Source organism: Brugia malayi, assembly GCF_000002995.4.
Source record: "Brugia malayi strain FR3 genome assembly, contig: Bm_v4_Chr4_scaffold_001, whole genome shotgun sequence".
Lineage (NCBI taxonomy): Eukaryota > Metazoa > Nematoda > Chromadorea > Rhabditida > Onchocercidae > Brugia > Brugia malayi.
The window spans coordinates 12,516,969-12,536,697 of NW_025062478.1; the positions used below are offsets into that span (position 1 = coordinate 12,516,969).

Consider the following 19,729-nt stretch of genomic DNA (forward strand, 5'->3'; position numbering starts at 1 on the left):
TTTTTTTTTTTTTTTGAAATAATTATAGATTAAGTGTAATTTCTAAAATAAAAGGTTTGATAATCATAAGTTTAATTTATATTTTATTGCTGCATAAATTGATTAACAAACTAATTAAAAATCAAAATGGGAAAGGTAATTTTTCTTCTCTTCAAATTTTGATAAAATAAATTAAATTTGTAAAAATAAAATTCTTAAGCTTTATTATATTACAACGAATTTACATTTTTTATTTTAATTTGATAATTTATTATCATTTATTGATAATATTAGCAAAAGAAAAAAAAAAACTTCGCTATTAATATAAAATCAAATTTTGATAATTTGAAATTTAATAATAAAATGTCAATATAACTTTTCTTTTTTTGCTACGAAATTTTTTTTCAGAAAACTTTTTGAAAAAATTAAAAAAAAAAACGCAAATTTAAAGGCAATTTGTTTTGCATTTTTAAAATTACAAAAAGACTAATTATTACATTTTAAAAACTTAAAAATAATTTTATCAGATTCCATCAAAATAAATTAATTATAACTATAAATAATCATTTTAAATTATATTTAATTTTAATATGAAAAAAAAAAGAAAGAAAATTGTTAGTATTTATAAGTATAATTAATATACATCAAAACATTATATAACACTCATTATTATCTATAATTTTCATTTTTTAAATAAATTTTTTTTTAAATTTCTAAAACAATTTTTTTTTTTTGTTTTTAAATTAAATATTAATATAATATACAAAAAGTAAATTTAATAATAACTTATTATGAGCATTTTTTTTTCATTTTTTAATTTGAAAATACATTTTAATATAATTAAATGTAATTTAAAATATAATTAAATATAATTAAAATCAAATAAAATATGAATGTATTACTAATACTAAAATAATTTAATTACTTTTTTTTTACAAAATTTCTTTTTCTTTTTATTTTATCTTTTTTTTTTTTCTCTCTCTCTCTCTCTCAGTTATTACAGTTTATGTCTCTTAACTAAATAATAACGATGAGATGTAAAATGTCAACAGATGTGTCAACTGTTTTGTCACCAAACAGTTATGTTCATAATGAAACAACGAAAACGATAACTCATTGTTGTTTCAGTCAGTCTAATATTAGCACAGCTAATAATTTTAGATGGATTATTTAGTTTTATTAAAATATAATATAATTTGTTAAATGTAATATAATATCGAATATAAAAAAGAAAGAAAAACAAAACAAAAAAAAAAAAAAAAAATTAAATTCAATAAAAAAATTAATTACAATAATAATTAAAATAAAAATGATTTTTAAGAAAAGATTTAATATAATTTGTTATAATTAACAAAAAAAAAAAATTTTACAATAATTTGAGATTTGTCAAAATATTTTTTATCAAAATTGTAAATATTGCTTCTTTCAAATTTGAAATTTTTGACTTTTCTTTTTTTTTTTTTTGAAGAAGAAATTTGAAGTATTAAAAAAATTAATTAAAAATTCTATTTTGACTGAATTTTGTTAAATTTGATTAAAATTTAAAAATTATTAGTAATACTTCTGTTTAGCTTTTTCAAATCTTACAATACTTTCAAAATTTTGCGACAATTATTTCAAATTGAAATAATATAAAACTAAATGAAATATTAATTTAATTATTATTATAGACAGTATATTTTGTTATTAGATTTAAAAAAAAAAAAAAAAAGTTAAGTAATTTAGTAGCTATTAGTAGATTATTAATTTAAATCGATGCTATTAGTTATTGAAGAAATTCAAATATTTAAAAAAAAAAAAAAGAAATAGACCTGATTTAAAATACAAAACTTTCATTCGGTATTTCGGAAAAAGATTATTTTATTAATATTTCTTTAAGTAAATTAAAATATGCAACTTACTAATATAAATATATAACCTAGTAATGCATAGTAAGTAAATGGAAAGTAAGTAATACTTAAATTGAAGGTGAAAATTTAACTTTAACACTTGAAATTTCTTAAGATTTAATTTTTTTTTCAAGTAAATTGCTAAATAATTTCACTTAAAATAAGTTGTTTTTTTTTTTTGTTTAAAATAATTAAAGTCAAATTAAAAATTTTACTTGTTGACATCAAATAATACTTACTTAATAAAAAAAAAAAAAGCTCAAAAATTCAAATGATTCTAACAAATTGTAAAATGTAATGAAAGATTGGAGTAATTATTAATTAATTATATGTTACGAAATAATAAATTTTCAATATAATTTAACTCATTCGAGAATGAATTTTAACTCATTCGAGAATGAATTTTAACTCATTCGAGAAAACCATAAAAGTATTAGCAAATTAAAAAAATAAACTGCAATATTAATTTTATTTTTAATATAAACAAATTCACTTAATGATAGTAATAATATTAGACTTTTGTAAAATTAATCGAAAGTTTTTTTTTTTTTTTTTTTCAAAAATTACAATAATCGATTTCAATTTTATTATACAAATTTAACGATACAATAATTTACTATAATAGTAATTTTAAATTCCAATTATTAAAATTTCTTTTTTTTAATTCTATTTAAATTACATAAGTGCAGCAATGCAATAATAATAATATAAAATAATTAATTTTTGCATTAATCATTTAATATTATCTATTAATAAATGTTAGAAATAGTAGCAAAAAAATTTTTATTTAAACAGTTAAAGCATAAGAAATAAATTTTGCAGTTGTATTTTGTTTTTTTTTTTTTTTTTTAAAAAATAAACTGAAAAATAGAAACGGAAATTTAGCTAAGTGTAATGCTTATTCAGCTTGAATTCATTTTTTTTTTCTTTTTGAATTTAACAACATTTAGGAAAAGTTTTTAAATACTAAATTATTTCACACTTCGATCAGTTATTTTGAAAATTTCAAATCGATCATTTATTTGATCCAATCGTGATCAAGTAATCATGTCGATAGCTCATAAAATTGTAATTATTATTATCACTCTCGCTTTTTTGGATTATATAACATCTGGTTAGCTAAATATTTCTTTTCTTTCTTTTCTTTTTTTTTTAATAATAAAATAATTAATTGTAAAAGAACAATTCAAAATGTTAAATAGTAAATTTTAAATTTATTAAATTTTCATTCTCAAGAAATAAAATTACTTTTTATCAAATAATCATTACTCCTTTTTGAAGAAGTTTTCTTCCTTTTTTTTTAATTATCTCTTTTAAAAATATCTATGAGATAATATATTTTTAGAGATATTACTAACTTTTGAATGCATAATAGTATTAAATGCATAGTGCAATTTATAAATATATAACATTTCTTAGTTTTATTATATTTTATTGTAAAACTTTTTTGTTGTTGTCAAAATTAAAAGAAAAAAAAAAAATTAAAAATTAAATTTAGATTGCATAAATGGAACATCAAAGGGATGTCCAGCTGGTACAGTATGTTTTCTAAATGTGTGCTATCCATCAGGAGGCGGTATATTTATAGTAATATAGAAGAAAAAATTAAAACTAATACTGTAAATAGAGAAATTAAATTACAAATAAAAAATATTGTCCATTTCTAATTACTCCATTTTATAATTAAAAAGGAATAATACTTAATTATATTATTTAAATAAATAAACAATACATTAATGTAGTATGGAACAATAGAATAATAAAATTTTTTCTACCGTAAATATAAGCGATTTAAATAAGTTGGAATAGAAGTATTACTCAAAAATTGATTTTTTGTCAACTGTTGATTTAAAAAAAAAAAAAAGGAGTTTTGGATGAAACGATTCATTCATCAAAATTAATTGCTTAATTAATTATTCTTAAAAAAGATTTTTGGAGTATGAGTTTTAGAAAGTTTTGATTAGTTATTAAATATTAATTGCAGTAAATTCAAACTTTCATTTATAATCTAAATCTTTACAACAATAAGTCAAATCTTTGAAATAGTAATTTTAATTTTTGAAATTATAATTTCAATCCATGAAATGGTTTATCAGAAACTGATCATTTAACTAATCATTCCTGGCATTCCATGAAGATTTGCCCAATAGATTGTGAATTTTTAAGTGACAATTTAGACTGATAAGAAATGACAATTCAAAAGTTTGATAATATTTTCAGAAAATTGCAAAAAATTTTAATTTATTTCTTTCAACTTTTTAGCTTGCTCTAACGGAGCTTGTGATGCTGCATTCATATGTGTAAATGTCACATGCTTAAATATTAATGCACCTATACCTTCGGCCACTACAACTGGAAGTAAATCAATTTATTTTATTAAAAAATAAAATTTTGTTTACAAAAAATGCTATTTTCATCGAAAGTAAACAAAGTTAAAATTGAAATAACAAATGCTAATTGATTAATTCATACTTTTTCATAAATTTTTTTTTTTTTTTTTATACGTATAAAGCCTAAATTTTTATTTAAAATTTTTTTTTTTTATTTTTTGAAACTTTCAAATTTTACAAATGCTGAAAAATTATTGATAGTTTTAATTGTTAGTTCGCTAACAAACATCAAATTAATATTATGTTGTTTTTGTTTTTGTTTCCTTTTTTTTTATTCTTTTTCATCCACAATTCACTTTTTTTTTTCTTGTCTTCAATTTTGTTTTTTGAAATGTTTTATTGCTAAATGAATATCTTTGTAGATCACATATTTTCCATTTGAAATGATAAAATAGATATTTTGAAAATTTAAATTTAAAATAGAAAACATTTTAGGCATTTTGAAGCAATTGCTACTTTTATTTTGAGTAAACAATGTTGAACTTTTTTGTAGAATATATATTACTAATTATTAAAAATTTTTATTTTTGTTGAAATTCAAAAATTAGGCATTCATTAAATTTATTGTTAATCAAACAAAAATAACAACACTTTAGCAGTAACAACAACAACAGCCACAACAACAACAACAACAACAGCCACAACAACAGCCACAACAACAGCCACAACAACAACAACAATCGCATGTATAGATCGTAATGCAGCAGGTCGACCCAGTGATTGCCCAAGATTGAAATATTTATGCGACAATCCCTTATATTACAACTTAATGACACAACAATGCCCATTTACGTGTAATCGTTGTACGGGTAGCAATTCTAACCCAACATCAGCAAATCAAGGTACTTTCATGCTTATCATTTATCATAAAACCCATTGTACGGGTAGCAATTCTAACCCAGCATCAGCAAATCAAGGTACTTTCATGCTTATCATTTATCATAAAACCCATTGTACGGGTAGCAATTCTAACCCAGCATCAGCAAATCAAGGTACTTTCATGCTTATCATTTATCATAAAACCCATTGTACGGGTAGCAATTCTAACCCAGCATCAGCAAATCAAGGCACTTTCATGCTTATCATTTATCATAAAACCCATTGTACGGGTAGCAATTCTAACCCAGCATCAGCAAATCAAGGTACTTTCATGCTTATCATTTATCATAAAAATAGTAAAGGATGATAATATAGAAAAAATACAAAAGAATAAATAGTATTTATCAAATTGTAAAATAATGTAATTCTATAGAAAATTTAGCATTTATTTTTGACGGAAATAATTTGCTAATAAAATTTAAAAGAAATCAATTGAAATGTTAAATGGAAAAATATTAACTACAAGAAAATACTGAATGGGAATGATTGAAAAATTAAATGGCAAAAGTTAATCACGAAATTAATTAAATAAGAGAAAAAGAAAGATCAAATAATAATTAAAACATATTTGTTGTTGCTATTAATATTTTATTATAATCATATTTGTTTTAATCTTAAATTATTGATTACTTGATAGAAATTAAATTTATTTAAATAAATAACTGAAGTAATTTTTAGCTTGTTTTGATCGAACTGGAGCAGATGGTACTTCAAATTGCGCCTCTGTTGCATATTTATGCCAAAATGGCTTATATCGTGAACTTATGAAGAGTCAATGTCCAAAAACTTGCAGATACTGTTAAATAATTGTAATAAAATTATCGAGAAATTATTCATTTATTATTTTATAAGTAAAATATTCAATACATTAATATATTATATTGATTTTATGATAAAATAAAATTATTTTACTGTATGTGTTGCATTCCATACATATTATAAGATAAGGAAGGACTGAAAGAAATGATAGATGTAAGATTGATATACAATAAACAAATCAGAATGCTATTGAATTAAAACAGAATTCATATTGAAACAAAATTCAATTTAAATGTCTCAAATCATAGTATGAACAAGTCCGAAGATTTTTAAATCAATAAAAAAAAAATTCTAAGTTCTAAATTAAGACAGAGATAAATTTAAAAGATTTATCTTGGCAGGTAATGTGTTTAAAATATTCTATAAGAAATAATTTCAGCATGTTTTATAATATTAAATTAGCCTTAATAATAATAAATAACAATAATGACAGTAATAACAATAATAATAAATGACAATAATGATAGTAATAATAATAATAATAATTTAATTACATGTATATACAGAATTATTAGAATGATAACCAATATGTTTACATTTTTGAATAATAAAGGAGAAAGATAACCTTTTGTTTTTGCATGACCTTATGAAATTGACCCTTGGAGATGTAATATGTGTACATGCGAAAGTAATGGTCAATACAAAAGGAAATGAATGTGACCGACAAAAGAATGTAATGAGATAATGGATGGCTATTTATGTTTGATTATTTTGTCAACATTAGTTATTGTTTGTTTGTTTCTTTTCTTTGTTTATTACATAAGAACTTTGGTTATTTCTGGTATTTGTTATAATCGGATTTTTCTTCTTATCAGTGATTCATTGTTTGTTTATTATGATTTTAGAGATATTAATTAAAGTATTTATGTATGTTTATTTGTTTGCTTTTTTTTTAGTGGAGCGTTTATGAAAAATTTTCGTAGAGCCAAACAAATTTATTTTTATCTTACGGAATACTCTCAAACAGTAAAAAATCGCCACGTACGTGGTAAATTAGCATAGTAATGCTACAATAAGTTGAAACATTTTATTCTAAACTTTTTTTTTTTTTTACATATTTACTGATTGTTCTAAGCAATTTTAATAATAATAGTTAGTGATTTTACTACGGCAAAGGTTTGGTAGAATGATGCAATATTGATAACTTTTATCGAATAAGCAATTAATCAATCAATTAATTGTTAATTTATCAATTAAAAAGAAAAATTAGTCTCAGTTTTATCAAAAATGTTTTGTTGTTGTTTTGTTTTGTTTTTTTCAAGTGTGTTATACAAATTTATGTTTCATAAAATTGTCAAACTTTTATCCTTTTCTTGTTTCCAAAAAAAAAAAAAAAAAAAAAAGAAAAAAAAAATGATTTTAGATACAAATGGATGCTATAGAAAAAAATTTAAGACTTGGCACTAAATTAAATAAGAAATATGCCTTATTCAGAAATGTTTAATGAAAAAAGAAGTGTTTCTTATTCTGAAATGTTTATTGCCTCTGAAAGTAATATAAATTGTGATAGTACCGAGTGTCACTTAAATTTCAAAGGAATTAACATTGATGAAAGTCGTATGCCTGTGTCACTGCGTGGAAAACAATGGATATTTGAGAAAGCAATCGGTGAAGGTAAATTATATTTCAATATTTTTGATCTTAAAAAACAACGATAATTTTTTATTTTTCTACAACTAATCCATAGTAATCTAATCGTACCGTATAACTTACAGTATATACCGAACCTACAGAATTACAGTATGCTCGATCTACAGTATAAGTTATTTGTGCAACTTCGCAGCAATTTATACATCCAATTTGCAGTTTATATGTCCAATCTATAGTATAAACAATAATACATATAAAATATGTGAAAAAAGAAATGAAAGTAATATTTTATAAGGAAATGATAACATTGTTTAATTTAAATTTAATTTAAATTTAATGAAATTAGCAATTTAAGAGATTAGTTTATTTGATGCGAATAATCCATTGAAAATCTATGATTATGCAAATTAATATCTTTCTGTACGTTTATTTTTTTTTTTTTTTTTGTTCATTTGTTCATTTTCTACAGGAACTAATTTTAAAACATACATTGCAACAAGTAATGACGGTGAAATATTTGCAATTCGGAGAAATCGTAAACAAGATCGAAGTTCCGAAGTTTATGAGAATGATGAGAAAGCTCAAGAAGAAATTGCTAATATTATGCAATTGCAAGTGGAATTGGTAATTTAATATTTGATAATGGTTCAGTAGCAAAAGGTCTTCATTTTCCTAATTAACAATTTAATTTGATTAAGATCTAATTAAGCGAATAATTTGAATAAATATGTAAAATAATGTTTAAAATAAAAAGTCAGAAATTATTTAGGATTTAGAAATGATGGAACTTATCGGTAAGCACCTAAATATTGCCTCATTAATTGGTTTTCGCCAGGTAGGTCTGTGCTGGGAGCAATTTATGGAATATGTCGATGGTGGATGTCTTTTTAATTATATAAATGAAAATTACACAAAACGTAAGACTATTGCTATAATATTCAGATTTTTTAATTTAATAAAGTTTAATTGATAATTTAAAAAAAATTTTTTTTTTTAATGTGACTTTGATATTTCAAGTATGATTTTAACGTGTAAGTGATGCAAATTTATTTCAAATTATAGAAAATCGATTGTTGGAAGTTGAAAAAGCGCAATCATTTTTTAATGATTTATTAAGCGCAGTGGAACATATTCATAGTTTAAAAATTGCACATATGGATATCAAACCTGAGAATTGTCTTATTACAAAAAGTGGTATAATTTAAAATTAAGAAAGCCTAAAGGTATAACTTATAAGCTTTTTGAAAAAAAAAAAAGTTAAAATAATATTATATCCATTTTAAATTGTTTGTAATTAAATATTGAAAATGATGTTTTAATATATTTTTCAATATTTTTGTTCAAATTTTTATTGCAATTAATTAATTTTGTAGGAATTGTAAAACTAACAGATTTCGATGAAGCAAGATATTTTATACCTAATCTTGATATACCATATCCGGTATATTTCACTGCATCATATGCTGCACCGGAAACATTCATGAAACGATATCGGTATGTTCTATTAATTGATGTAAATAAATTAAAGCAATTCTAATTTAATGAATTATTTAAACGAAAAAAAAAAAACAAGAATGGAAACTTTTAATTATTTTTAAAATTTCAAATACACTTAGTAAATATGAAGATCATTTAATACAGTTAAAATTTCAAAACTTTTAGACTTTAGTAGTGTTTGAAATGACAGACTTTAAAGAATAGATAAGAGAGTTTAAAATTTCAAAGGCTTTTATGAATTTCGAAAAACTTTTCATCCTGAGAAGAAACAAAAATTCTTCTGATAATAAGTTAAGTTATAAGATATGAAAAAAAATTTTTTTTTATTAAATTTTGATATGATAAATAAATATATATATATATATATATATATATATATGTATATTAAGTTTTAATTTTTTTTTTTTAAGTTAATAAATTGAGCTTCAATTTCATGAAAACATTAATTTCTAACTTCTGATTTTTATATTTACTATTATCCACCTATTGTTATGCAAATAAATTATTTTAACTTTATTATTATGCAGGCCAAATTGTGCAGATATTTGGGCATGCGGTATCTTTTTATATTTTTTGTTGCAAGGATGTCTTCCATGGAGTATTGCAAATGGGTAAATCCTTTTTGTTTTTGTTTTTGTTTATTTTTGTTTTCAACTAATTTAATATTATTTAAGTGTGAAAAAACAGCATAATTCATCGATTTGTTAATTGCAAAAACAAAAAAATTTCTTTTTTTTTTTTTTGCAACTAAAATAATTTTTAAGAAAAAAAATTGGTTATTTTGCAGTAAAAAAGATGTTGTTTACCGGAAATGGTCAAGGATGCAGGATAATGATAAAAGATTGCTGTTAACAATTCCGGAATGCTATGGATGTGTTTCAGGTGAATTAATTGATAAACTTTGAATAGATGCAATTATTTAGAATTAATATTTATTGCGAATTTTAATTTTAAATTTAAGCTATTCGAATTATGAAAATCAAATTTATTTAGTTCTGATTTACAAGAACTAATTCAAAAAAAAAAGAAAAAAAAAAAAGAAAAAAAAAGTGCCAGTAGTTTTTTTTTTTTTAATTCAAATCTCTGTAGGAAAAAAAGTGAAAATAATTGATGCAAATTTTTTTTGTCATTTCAGCAATTGAAAATTATTTATAATGACAATGTGTATCTGAAAAAAAAAAAAATTAAAACTAATTTATCTATCTTTTTTTACCTAAAATTATTCATAAAAATGAAAGTATTCTTTTTGCAGATCTTTTGATTAAAATTTTAAATGTGAAAGTTGAAAAACGAGCTATACTGGAAGAAATACGAATGCATGAATGGTTAAAAAATTCGACAAAACGTTAAATAATTGTTTTTTTTTTTTTTTAAAAAAAAAAAAAACTTGAAAAATTAAATTTTATTTAAACTTTTTTAAAGTGAACATAAGATGAACAGAAGAAAGAAAAATTTAATTAGAAAATATTTGATAATAATTTTGTATTAATAATTGTGATTATAATATTCGTTTGCTGCAATTTTTCGTCTCTATTTTTTTTTTTTTTTTCTTTTGTTTTGTTCGTTTTCTCATTTTGTTTGTTTACTTTCTTTGTTTATTTTATTTTTTTTTTTAAATTTGTTTTCAAAAGCTTTATTTATTCTAAAATAATTATTTCATTCACTATCTTTGCTGATTTTCCATTTCCTATATTTGTCATTTATTCATAATTCGTTCTCTTTTTTCTTTGCATTACTAGAAAGAATGAATGGATTACTGATAAAAGATGATAAATTCATTATTTCGATTATGGTTTTCTCCTTTTTTCTTGCATAATATTAAAGATTAATTAGATGCTATAATGATAACAATGTTAAACTTTATCAGTAATGAATATATTTGGAAAATTATTTTATGTAAGCAACAATTTATCTGTTCATTTTGTTAAAATTTGATATGAATTGTAAATAATTTGAGTAATTATAATAAAATAAATATAACATATGAAAGTGTCTAGCAATAAAAAATAATCATATTTTTTAAGAAAACTGTACGAAGATGCTTGAACGAATAAAAAAAAAAAGATAATATTTTGTTAATCAAAGTTTAGTTTACACTTGCTAATCTAATTTTAACTCATCTACCGGGTTTATCTGAAGTTAAGTTTGTCTCAAATAGTTGTAAAGATTATTTCATATCATTATATTATGGTTAAGCATTACAAAATGTTCTATTAAATTATGCTCAAAACAACTGAATAAATAATATTGCATAAGAAAAAAAGTAGAAATAAAAATTATTGAAAATTATTTTATGATACAATTATGGTAAATAAACATTGGCTAACATTATATGAATACATTTTAGGCAACAAAAGATCAAAGAAAAATTTGATTACTTTGTAAAAGTCATTTCTTTAGTTTGGGTAAATATTAATTAATTAATTAATTAATTAATTGAAATCGATAGTGATATCCACTACATTCTTATCAATAAAACAACAATAGCAGCAATTTGAAGGCCAAAGAAAAAACAAATCAGCAAATTAATTTTTGTTATGCATAAGGTAAAATTGAAATAATGAAATTAGCTAAAAAAAAAAAAAAAAAAATTGTAAAATAATGTTGAAATTTAATTTTGACAAAAATTTGCATAAATATAAACATGACTGTATGCAAATAATTTGTTGTTATTATTATTTTGTCGAAAGTACAAGTCTACGGTTATTTCTCTAAAGTAATGTATGAATGTGTATTGTTTTATTTGAAATGGTATTTTTAATTCGAATATTTCATTAGTCTATTTAATTTATTATTGTATTTTTTTTTAAATTTACACGAAAATTTTATGATTTTTTTTTTTTTTTTTTTTAATTCTCTTTATTAACAATTTATAAGTAATCTTAATTTTCTTTTATAAAATATTTATTAAAAAAAAGAAAATATTTTTAAAGAAAAAAAGAAAAAAAAAATATTTTTAAAAAAATTGTTTGTAAAATATAATTTTTTTTTTCTTTTTTTTTTTATGAAATAAGTTCACAAAAAAAAGGAAAAAGATTTTTTCTTTCAAGCATTTCTTCCAAAATTTTGCAAAATTTTTGAAGAAAAAATTTTTCGTCCAATTTCATATACGTTGATAAATTTGTTGAAAAATTTTGTTTACTTTAGAAAATTTTATAAATTATCAGCAGCAGTTAACTGATAACAGTAAGTGATAAATCAATTCATTGGAAGTGATAAAAATGCAACGATTGAATTCAATAAATGATAGAAATGAAAAACAACAACGACGACAACGATCACAAATTGGAAGTCAATTACCTGAAGAATTTTATGATTACCTTGATCAGCGAAGTTAGAATGTTTTCCGTTTTAATTAATTGAAATTTTAATTTGTAATATTAAAATTACTAACAAATATTTGCTACTATGAATGAATCGAAAATTTGCTGTTAGATTTAATACTAAGATTAGGTGACATATACACAAAAAATGCAAATTTGATTTATGATAAAAGGTCAAAAGGGGTGATACTATCAATAAAGAAATGGAATTTATAATATATTTAGAAATAATGTGAAAACTTATTTATTCAATTTTTGTTTTCCTGTTAACCACTCGAATTACTTACAATCTCGGTCATTTTCCGGACCAGTGAACCCTACAAGACCGGATGATCGGAAACAAGATTGAGAGTATTTAATAAACAGATTGATTGCAAGAAAATAATGCTGCAATAGAGAACGTATTCTAGAAGAGATTTAGAGATTAACATAAAAATTTAAGATAATACTGCATTATGCATTAGTGATGACAAAATAGTATGTAATAAATTGCAGAGATGTTGAAAAATAGCATTTGTTAAGATTGCATTAGTAGGAGAAGTGAAAAAAAGACTATCAAAAAATACAATCATTCTATTGAAGCAAACAATTAAGAGTAAAAAGAAGGAGAATGTGATGAATGGAGAAGAAGCAGAGATAAAAAAAGTTTATAACAATGAAATGAGAGAGGTGAAAAGAGAAAAACAACTATAAACATAACATTACACTGAAAGTTGAGAGAGAGCAGGAAAGAAATTTTCATTTTCTAATAAATTCTTCTTTTTTCTCCATGGAAGCAGATAAAAAAAGTAAATATCATGAATGTAATGAAAAGGGAGAGAGTTAGAAGAGAGAGCGGAAAACAGTCAGAGGAAATGTTTTTTGTTTTTTTTCGTCTGAATGATGGATGTGTCGAATAAGCGAATTGAAGTATTGGGAATTTTATTGGACTAGAAATTATGTGTCAACAATAATCTCTTATTGTCTACACAATGTCTTATTGTTCATGTAATGTCTTATTGTACTGCATCATATCAATTAAGTGAGTAAAAATGATTGCTATTCTACTTTTTTTCTTCGTTTGAATTTTTTTAAATATTTCATATTCAGTAATGTAATTGTTTCTTTTTTCTTTCATTTCAGATTTGATACGTAACGATCGTTTCCTGAAACGTTTCGGTAAACGATTATTCAGTGTTTTCCGACGACCATTATTAAGACGTAATCGATCAAACGTTACATTATTCGATTCAGAGATTGATTCAAATTTCTCACTAGCAGCTGTAACACCTAAACGTGCATTCTCATTGCTCAGTCAACGAACACTGTTATCAAGAAAGGTTTTAAAATTTTGATGGCTTTTTTTTTATTAAACTTAAATTGTTAATCTTATTGTTAATTAAAATTAATCAATTGTTGGGCGGAATGATTTAGTAAACTGTTTGGTTTTGATAAAGAAATCATTCTTAATTGAGAATGATCGTTTAATTTGAATTATTTACTGCATAGTTGCATATTGTTTAGGATGTACTATGTAAAATATTCATCATTGAATGAAGAAAAAACGGAATAAGTTATTATCAAAAAAATTATATGATATATTGGAAATTAGCAATTATGTTAATTACTCAAATAATATGATAGACGAACTTCGGTAGTGGCTAATTAGAGATGTAGGTTGTTTAGATTACAATAGTTTTATGCTAATCCTATCTCATTTATAATTGTGATCGAGGTGAATAGATTACACTGCATATTATCAATGAAGGATTCATAATGAATTGAAGTAATTAATGGAAAGATCCAAGATATCTAGCAATTACTATACTCATATCCCATCTATGTGTGATTTTTTCTTTTGTGAGATTTTATAAATTTGGAGGAATTTTTAAATAATTAAGTTTTTCTTTTTTAGAGCAATCGAAACGGAGAAAATTTTTACATGGAAGGTTTGAAATTGACTAATAAATTGCGTTCGGAGAAAGTAAGCTTTTAGTAATTGTAATCTTTTCACATGATGATACATGGTGAGGTACAGAGAATAGAAGAAGAAAAAGTGTATAATAAAAGTGATATACAATAAAATTGTTTATTTCCTGTTGTTAGCAACGCTTTTGTCTTAATTATAGTGTTTTAGTTTGATGCAAATGGTGATAGTATATTATTGAATGGTGAAGAGACAATAATAATAAAATTAGAGAAAGAAAATGGTGGTATGTTTGACTTTCTTTTGAATGTCTTTATTTTATTTTTCTATTGCTAACAATTTATTTGATTATAATCTTTGTCACTTTTGATATTATTTGGTGTACTTTTGATATTATCATAACTTATAATGCCAATTGTAGTCCTATTGAGAATGATATAAATTTACCACTTACATATATAGCATCAATACATAGGTTTGTAGGTTTGATATGAGTGTTTCTTTATTCTTACTTCATAAAAACAGCTTTGATAATTTGAGAAATCATAGAATTTGGTTTCAACATTGTTGGCGGTATCGATCAGGAATATATTCCGGGTGATTCTGGCATATTCATTTCAAGAATTCAAAATGGTGGTTCAGCTGCGCGTGATAAAAGACTAAAGATCGGTGATCGTATCATTTCGGTAATTTCTAAATTTAACAATAAGAAAATTTCTCATTAATTTCTTGATTTTAAAATTGACGACATGACATTTTGCAGGTAAATGGTATACTACTTGCTGATAAAACACATAATGATGCTGTAAAAATTTTGCAAAATACTAAGAATTCTGCAGTGCTCATGATTGAACAGAATGCTGAGTCACGAATTTTGAATGTAAGTTTTTTTCTAATCTTAACAATTTCTTATGGTTGCAAATTTCTAGTCCTGATTTATCTTAAACCTGAGCTATGCTACTTTTATCATATTTCTTCTCCTGCATTTGTCAATATTTCGTCGTTTAATTCTTTCACGAAAATTTCTATGGTACAAAGATAGTCGATCGGAGTCTGCAAAAGACCAGTTTTATTGATAAGTTGACACCATCATTAGAGAAAATTGTTGACAACTATTTCTTTTTAAATTTCATGCAATTTAACCTTATTATATCTTAATTGATGCTTCAAAAATGTTTCAAATTATTTGTCGTTCTCATCGATTTATTCTCATATTTTTCCATTGTAGTACAGCCATGCTTAAGCTTTTATATTTTATCATTATAGCTAAAATCAATTTACACTCCCTCTTGCATTAGTAAGATGGGAACATATAAGACTTTTTCTTGAGTTCTTTTTGTTCTTAAAGCGTCGTGAAATTTAGCTGTGGTATTTCCATTCCCTTTTTTTTTTCTTTTTTGTGAAATTTAGACTTAATTCTAAAAATGTGTGCAGATTTTCTGAATTACTGTTTATTTTTCCATTATAGTTTTAGCGTTTTTTTTTTTTTTTTTTTGTTGCAGATATATGTACTTTTCGGTTGAATTGCCAAAATTGTTTTTAAGCTCTTTTTTTTGTAATCAAAATATTTGAAGCCATTTATGTTTTTTCAATTGATTTTTAATGCATTAAAAATTAATTTAATTATTATTAAAAATTCAGAATTGTTATATTCTATTTTCATTTATACATAAAGGAAGATTAAAATATGGAAATGTAGAAATGTAATAATGTAAATTCATATTGTACGCTAGTAAAATTACACATCTTTTTCAGTTCAATTGGCATAAAAGTTTGCCTTTTGAAATATTATGATAAATAAATGAGTATTTGTTATAAAATGCGGAAATCATCTGACAGAATTGGTAAATAAAAGATGTCATCCAAACGAATTCATTTCAAAGAGCAAAGAAGGGAGAATTAGGAGTTCACTTTCATTCTTTAACTATCACATAATTTTCTGCTTCCATTACTTAAAACTTTAGATTTGTTAATTTTTTTGAAATATTTTTGAAGTAACCTAAAATTTTTATGGAACTTAATTTACGTAAACTTCGTTTTGCCTTTCATTTTTCTTCTTCGCACTGTTTTGTGTAATCAAACATCAGCTGTTAGAGGGAGGTTAGGAAAAGTTGTTGATCATTGTTATTGTTTGCTATTGATTCTCAACAGTCGACAGCTAACTGCTAAGTTTTCCATAGTTCAGAACATTAAATTTTAGATAATTAATTCATGAAAACAATTTTTCAATAATCTTAGAATATTCAAAAATAAGGCTAAGTCTCTTTTTATGCTTCATAATTACTTTCATTTGTTTATAAGACAGTTATATCGGATTTAATCAGAAATTTGTTAATCATTTAATTTGATTATGTTGTGACGTAATAGCTTGAAATTATCGGAGATTTAGATTAATACTTGGAAATAAATAATATAATTTGAAGCTATCTGAGCTTTCTTTACACTCTTAGTAGAAAAGCCAGGAACTAGTATTAGAGTACCAAGGAGAAAAGTTCGGATGAATAGAACTTATTCGGCCTTGTAAGTCTATCTAATTTTATCTTTTACTTATGATTGTGATCATTATCCGATCCTTACGAAAACAATTAAACTCTCTCCAAAACTTTAATTTTTTTCTGAGGATTTGCTGAAGAATTTTAATTTGTCTTCTAAAGGTTTGAGATTTGAAACTACTAAAGTTTCGGCTAATTTCTTATACCTTGTCTCAACGTTTTTATGGTTGTACTTTTTTGTTCCTGATTTATTTCATCCTTGTCTTTTTTATTTGATTTAATTGTAACTTTTAATTAATATGAATCTTTTTTCTTAGTGGTTCATTCCAATTTTTAGCTAATTGTTACGGCCATCAATTAATTTAATATCGATTTTTAAACCTTTATCGCATTCTGCCCCTTGGTTTATTGATTTTTGTTTCTAACTCTCTATTGAAGTGCTATGTTTTCGACGTTTAATGGTTTATTGAAGATTCTAAATCATAAGAAAGTAGTAGATTATACATTTTATTTTTGCTAAGTTTTTTGTCATATTTTTTTTTTTTTTAATTTTTTTAATTTTAGAAACCAACAGAACTTTCGGGTGTTTCAAGTTCAGACGAAAGTACGTTATCGTTGAAAAGTGAACAAAGGAGTTTACCTTCCAACCAATTTTCAATTATGTCGTCCGAGTCCATGAATACGTACATGTCGCAAATTGTGCCAGAATCAGCTGGAATAGACGAGACGAAAAACTCATTGTCATCATTTAACGAAGGTAATTAAACATTTCAAACTTCACTTTTAAGAATAAAATCGAAGTTGAGTTTCCGTTTTTTTTTTTTATGATATAATCCTTTCTATGTAGTTTACCTCAGTCAATTTTTTTTTTTTTTTTTCATCGATTTTTTCCACTTTTGGTTCCAAATAACAAAAGACTATTTGGTGATGTTCTGTTCTGTTTTTAGTGGTATATTTGGCATCAAATTCAACAGATAATAATTATCCCGATGACAAAGACATGACGAAAAATGACGCAGAAAACCAAAATGAAATTTCAGTGGAACATAAACAAATGTTGGACGCTGGTTCAGTTACAACGGTGTCACTACTTACACGTAAGTTCTTATTTTTGAGTTACTTGTAAATTCTAAAATATTTATGATTTTATGAAGCTTTACATTCCATTACTTTAAATTTTCCTACATTTAAGTTTTAATTTCATACATATCATCTGTTATCAAATTATGACTAAGAGATTTTTTTTTTTCTAAAAAAAATTCTGAGTTGCATGCTTTATCTTTGAAATCGAGTCACCGAACTATTTTCATTTCTTGCCATGTGTTACGCAGACCACTATTTGGGTATTTTCGATATCTTTTTTTTAAGTGTAATTTTTTTTAAATGTAATTTTAAGCTGCTTACCTTTAGTACAACTTTATATTTGTTGATAGCCTTACTTTTAGTCATAAATTGATAATACGTTAAGATTAACTAGATTTTTTTTTTTGAAATTGATATTTAATTTTAATCCATTTTCTTTTTTATTTTCAGCATTAAATGATGAAACAGCAAAGACGATCGATGAAAGAAGCAATGGACTCATTTCACTGAGTAATAATGATGATGATTATGATTATGAAGATGAAAATGCGTTAACATCGTGTGGTCGTTCAAGTTCTGTTATAGATGACGTTCCAGTCACACCTAAAAGGCCGTACAGATTGCTAGATCCATCAAAGTAAGTATTACTTTTAATTCATAAAAAAAAAAGAAATACTTTTTTTCATTGTGCAAGTCTGAAAAGCAATGTTTGTAGGAGTGAAAATCGACAAGTAAAATTACAAATGAATTGTCTATGTGAAATTCTAAAATTATATACACGAAGTAATAATTTGGTTCCAACTTATATTTCTGTAATCTCAAACATATGTCTCTCTTTTTCTTTAATTGCTATTTAAATTATAATTTTAGCCCGTCTATATTCAACGAAGTGCTAGCTGTTACGGTTGGTATTGCAGCACTGGGAGCTGGCATATATGTAGTATACAAATTTATTGCTCATCGATCTTCTCCGTGAACATTTTATTTTACCTTGTAATAATGTAATCAACAATTTTTCATATTTTCGAATCGCATTTATATGGCATAATTCATCGTCAGCAAATTAATATGCATAGAGAAGATCAGATATATTTCGTCAGGTGAATATCTTGCTCAATCGCAGTCACAATTATGCTTATATCATGAGTTAAATCACGACTTAATAGTTGAAATCGAAAAAAAAAAAAAAAAAACATACGTGGACAGAATTTTCATCTTCCATTTTTCAACATCTGGAGCAACGGAAATCCTATAAATCTGTATTTTAAAAAAAAAAAAAAAAAAAAAAAAAACTACAATACTTAATTCGATGGTGCAAAACTATATACGTTTTTGATGTCTGCTTGCTCAGTTATTTGAATTCGTATTCGGGTCTTTGCTTTTTTTTTTTTTTTTTGTTGTCTTTCTTCATTCATATATAAAATTTTGACGAAGTTTCATTGATCCGTTTTGAAAGTTAGATTTAAATATGGTAACTGTAAATGTAATTTTTGGAGCGAATCTGTATGCCTTAAATTTCCAGTTGGTATTTACTTTTTCTTTTTCCTTCAACTTTTTTTGTATTCTATTTAAATTTGCCCAGTATTAGTTAAAAAAAATTAGCTTTTCATTATGGATTTCTGCTAATTGTATGATTTTATTAAGATTGTACTAAAATTTTTGATTCTTTTTTATGGTGAAATTTTCTACAAATGGATGAAAATTTTACTTTGCTTTTTTCATGCTTATTTGTGTGAGAAATTTTGAAATTCGAAAATTTTTGCGGTAGTTATTTGAGTGCTTTATGCATTTTACTATTTGTATTGAATAAATTGTAGTAATTGCTGGTGTAGCTATCATTTCTTTAGTCCAATAGGTTTTATATTCTTCCAATTTTTAACAT

General features: G+C 23.5%; 3 protein-coding genes across 4 annotated transcripts; all 3 read left to right on the forward strand.

Moving 5' to 3' along the window:
- Positions 1-2,915: 2,915 nt before the first annotated feature.
- Positions 2,916-5,940, forward strand: Bm1591 (Uncharacterized protein; the record flags this gene model as incomplete). Its single annotated transcript, XM_043082549.1, has 5 exons — positions 2,916-2,982; positions 3,367-3,444; positions 4,131-4,226; positions 4,855-5,100; positions 5,816-5,940. The coding sequence occupies 5 exons, from the start codon at positions 2,916-2,918 to the stop codon at positions 5,938-5,940; spliced, it is 612 nt and encodes a 203-aa protein (XP_042938483.1).
- Positions 5,941-7,428: 1,488 nt separating this feature from the next.
- Bm17834 (Uncharacterized protein) lies at positions 7,429-10,393 on the forward strand (the record flags this gene model as incomplete). The annotated part of the gene is made up of 8 exons (XM_043082550.1): positions 7,429-7,570; positions 8,016-8,170; positions 8,316-8,463; positions 8,609-8,740; positions 8,920-9,040; positions 9,571-9,654; positions 9,831-9,925; positions 10,296-10,393. The coding sequence occupies 8 exons, from the start codon at positions 7,429-7,431 to the stop codon at positions 10,391-10,393; spliced, it is 975 nt and encodes a 324-aa protein (XP_042938484.1).
- A 1,871-nt stretch (positions 10,394-12,264) lies between these two features.
- Positions 12,265-18,823, forward strand: Bma-mics-1 (PDZ domain; the record flags this gene model as incomplete). Of its 2 annotated transcripts, none has more annotated exons than XM_043082551.1 (10): positions 12,265-12,376; positions 13,489-13,685; positions 14,261-14,329; positions 14,483-14,558; positions 14,822-14,958; positions 15,036-15,152; positions 17,329-17,521; positions 17,712-17,861; positions 18,298-18,484; positions 18,718-18,823. In XM_043082551.1, 10 exons carry the CDS (start codon positions 12,265-12,267, stop codon positions 18,821-18,823), a joined length of 1,344 nt encoding a protein of 447 aa, XP_042938485.1. The 2 variants fall into 2 exon arrangements, with proteins under 2 accessions (XP_042938485.1, XP_001902139.2); XM_001902104.2 differs by lacking the exon at positions 12,265-12,376 and adding an exon at positions 13,357-13,387.
- Positions 18,824-19,729: the final 906 nt, after the last annotated feature.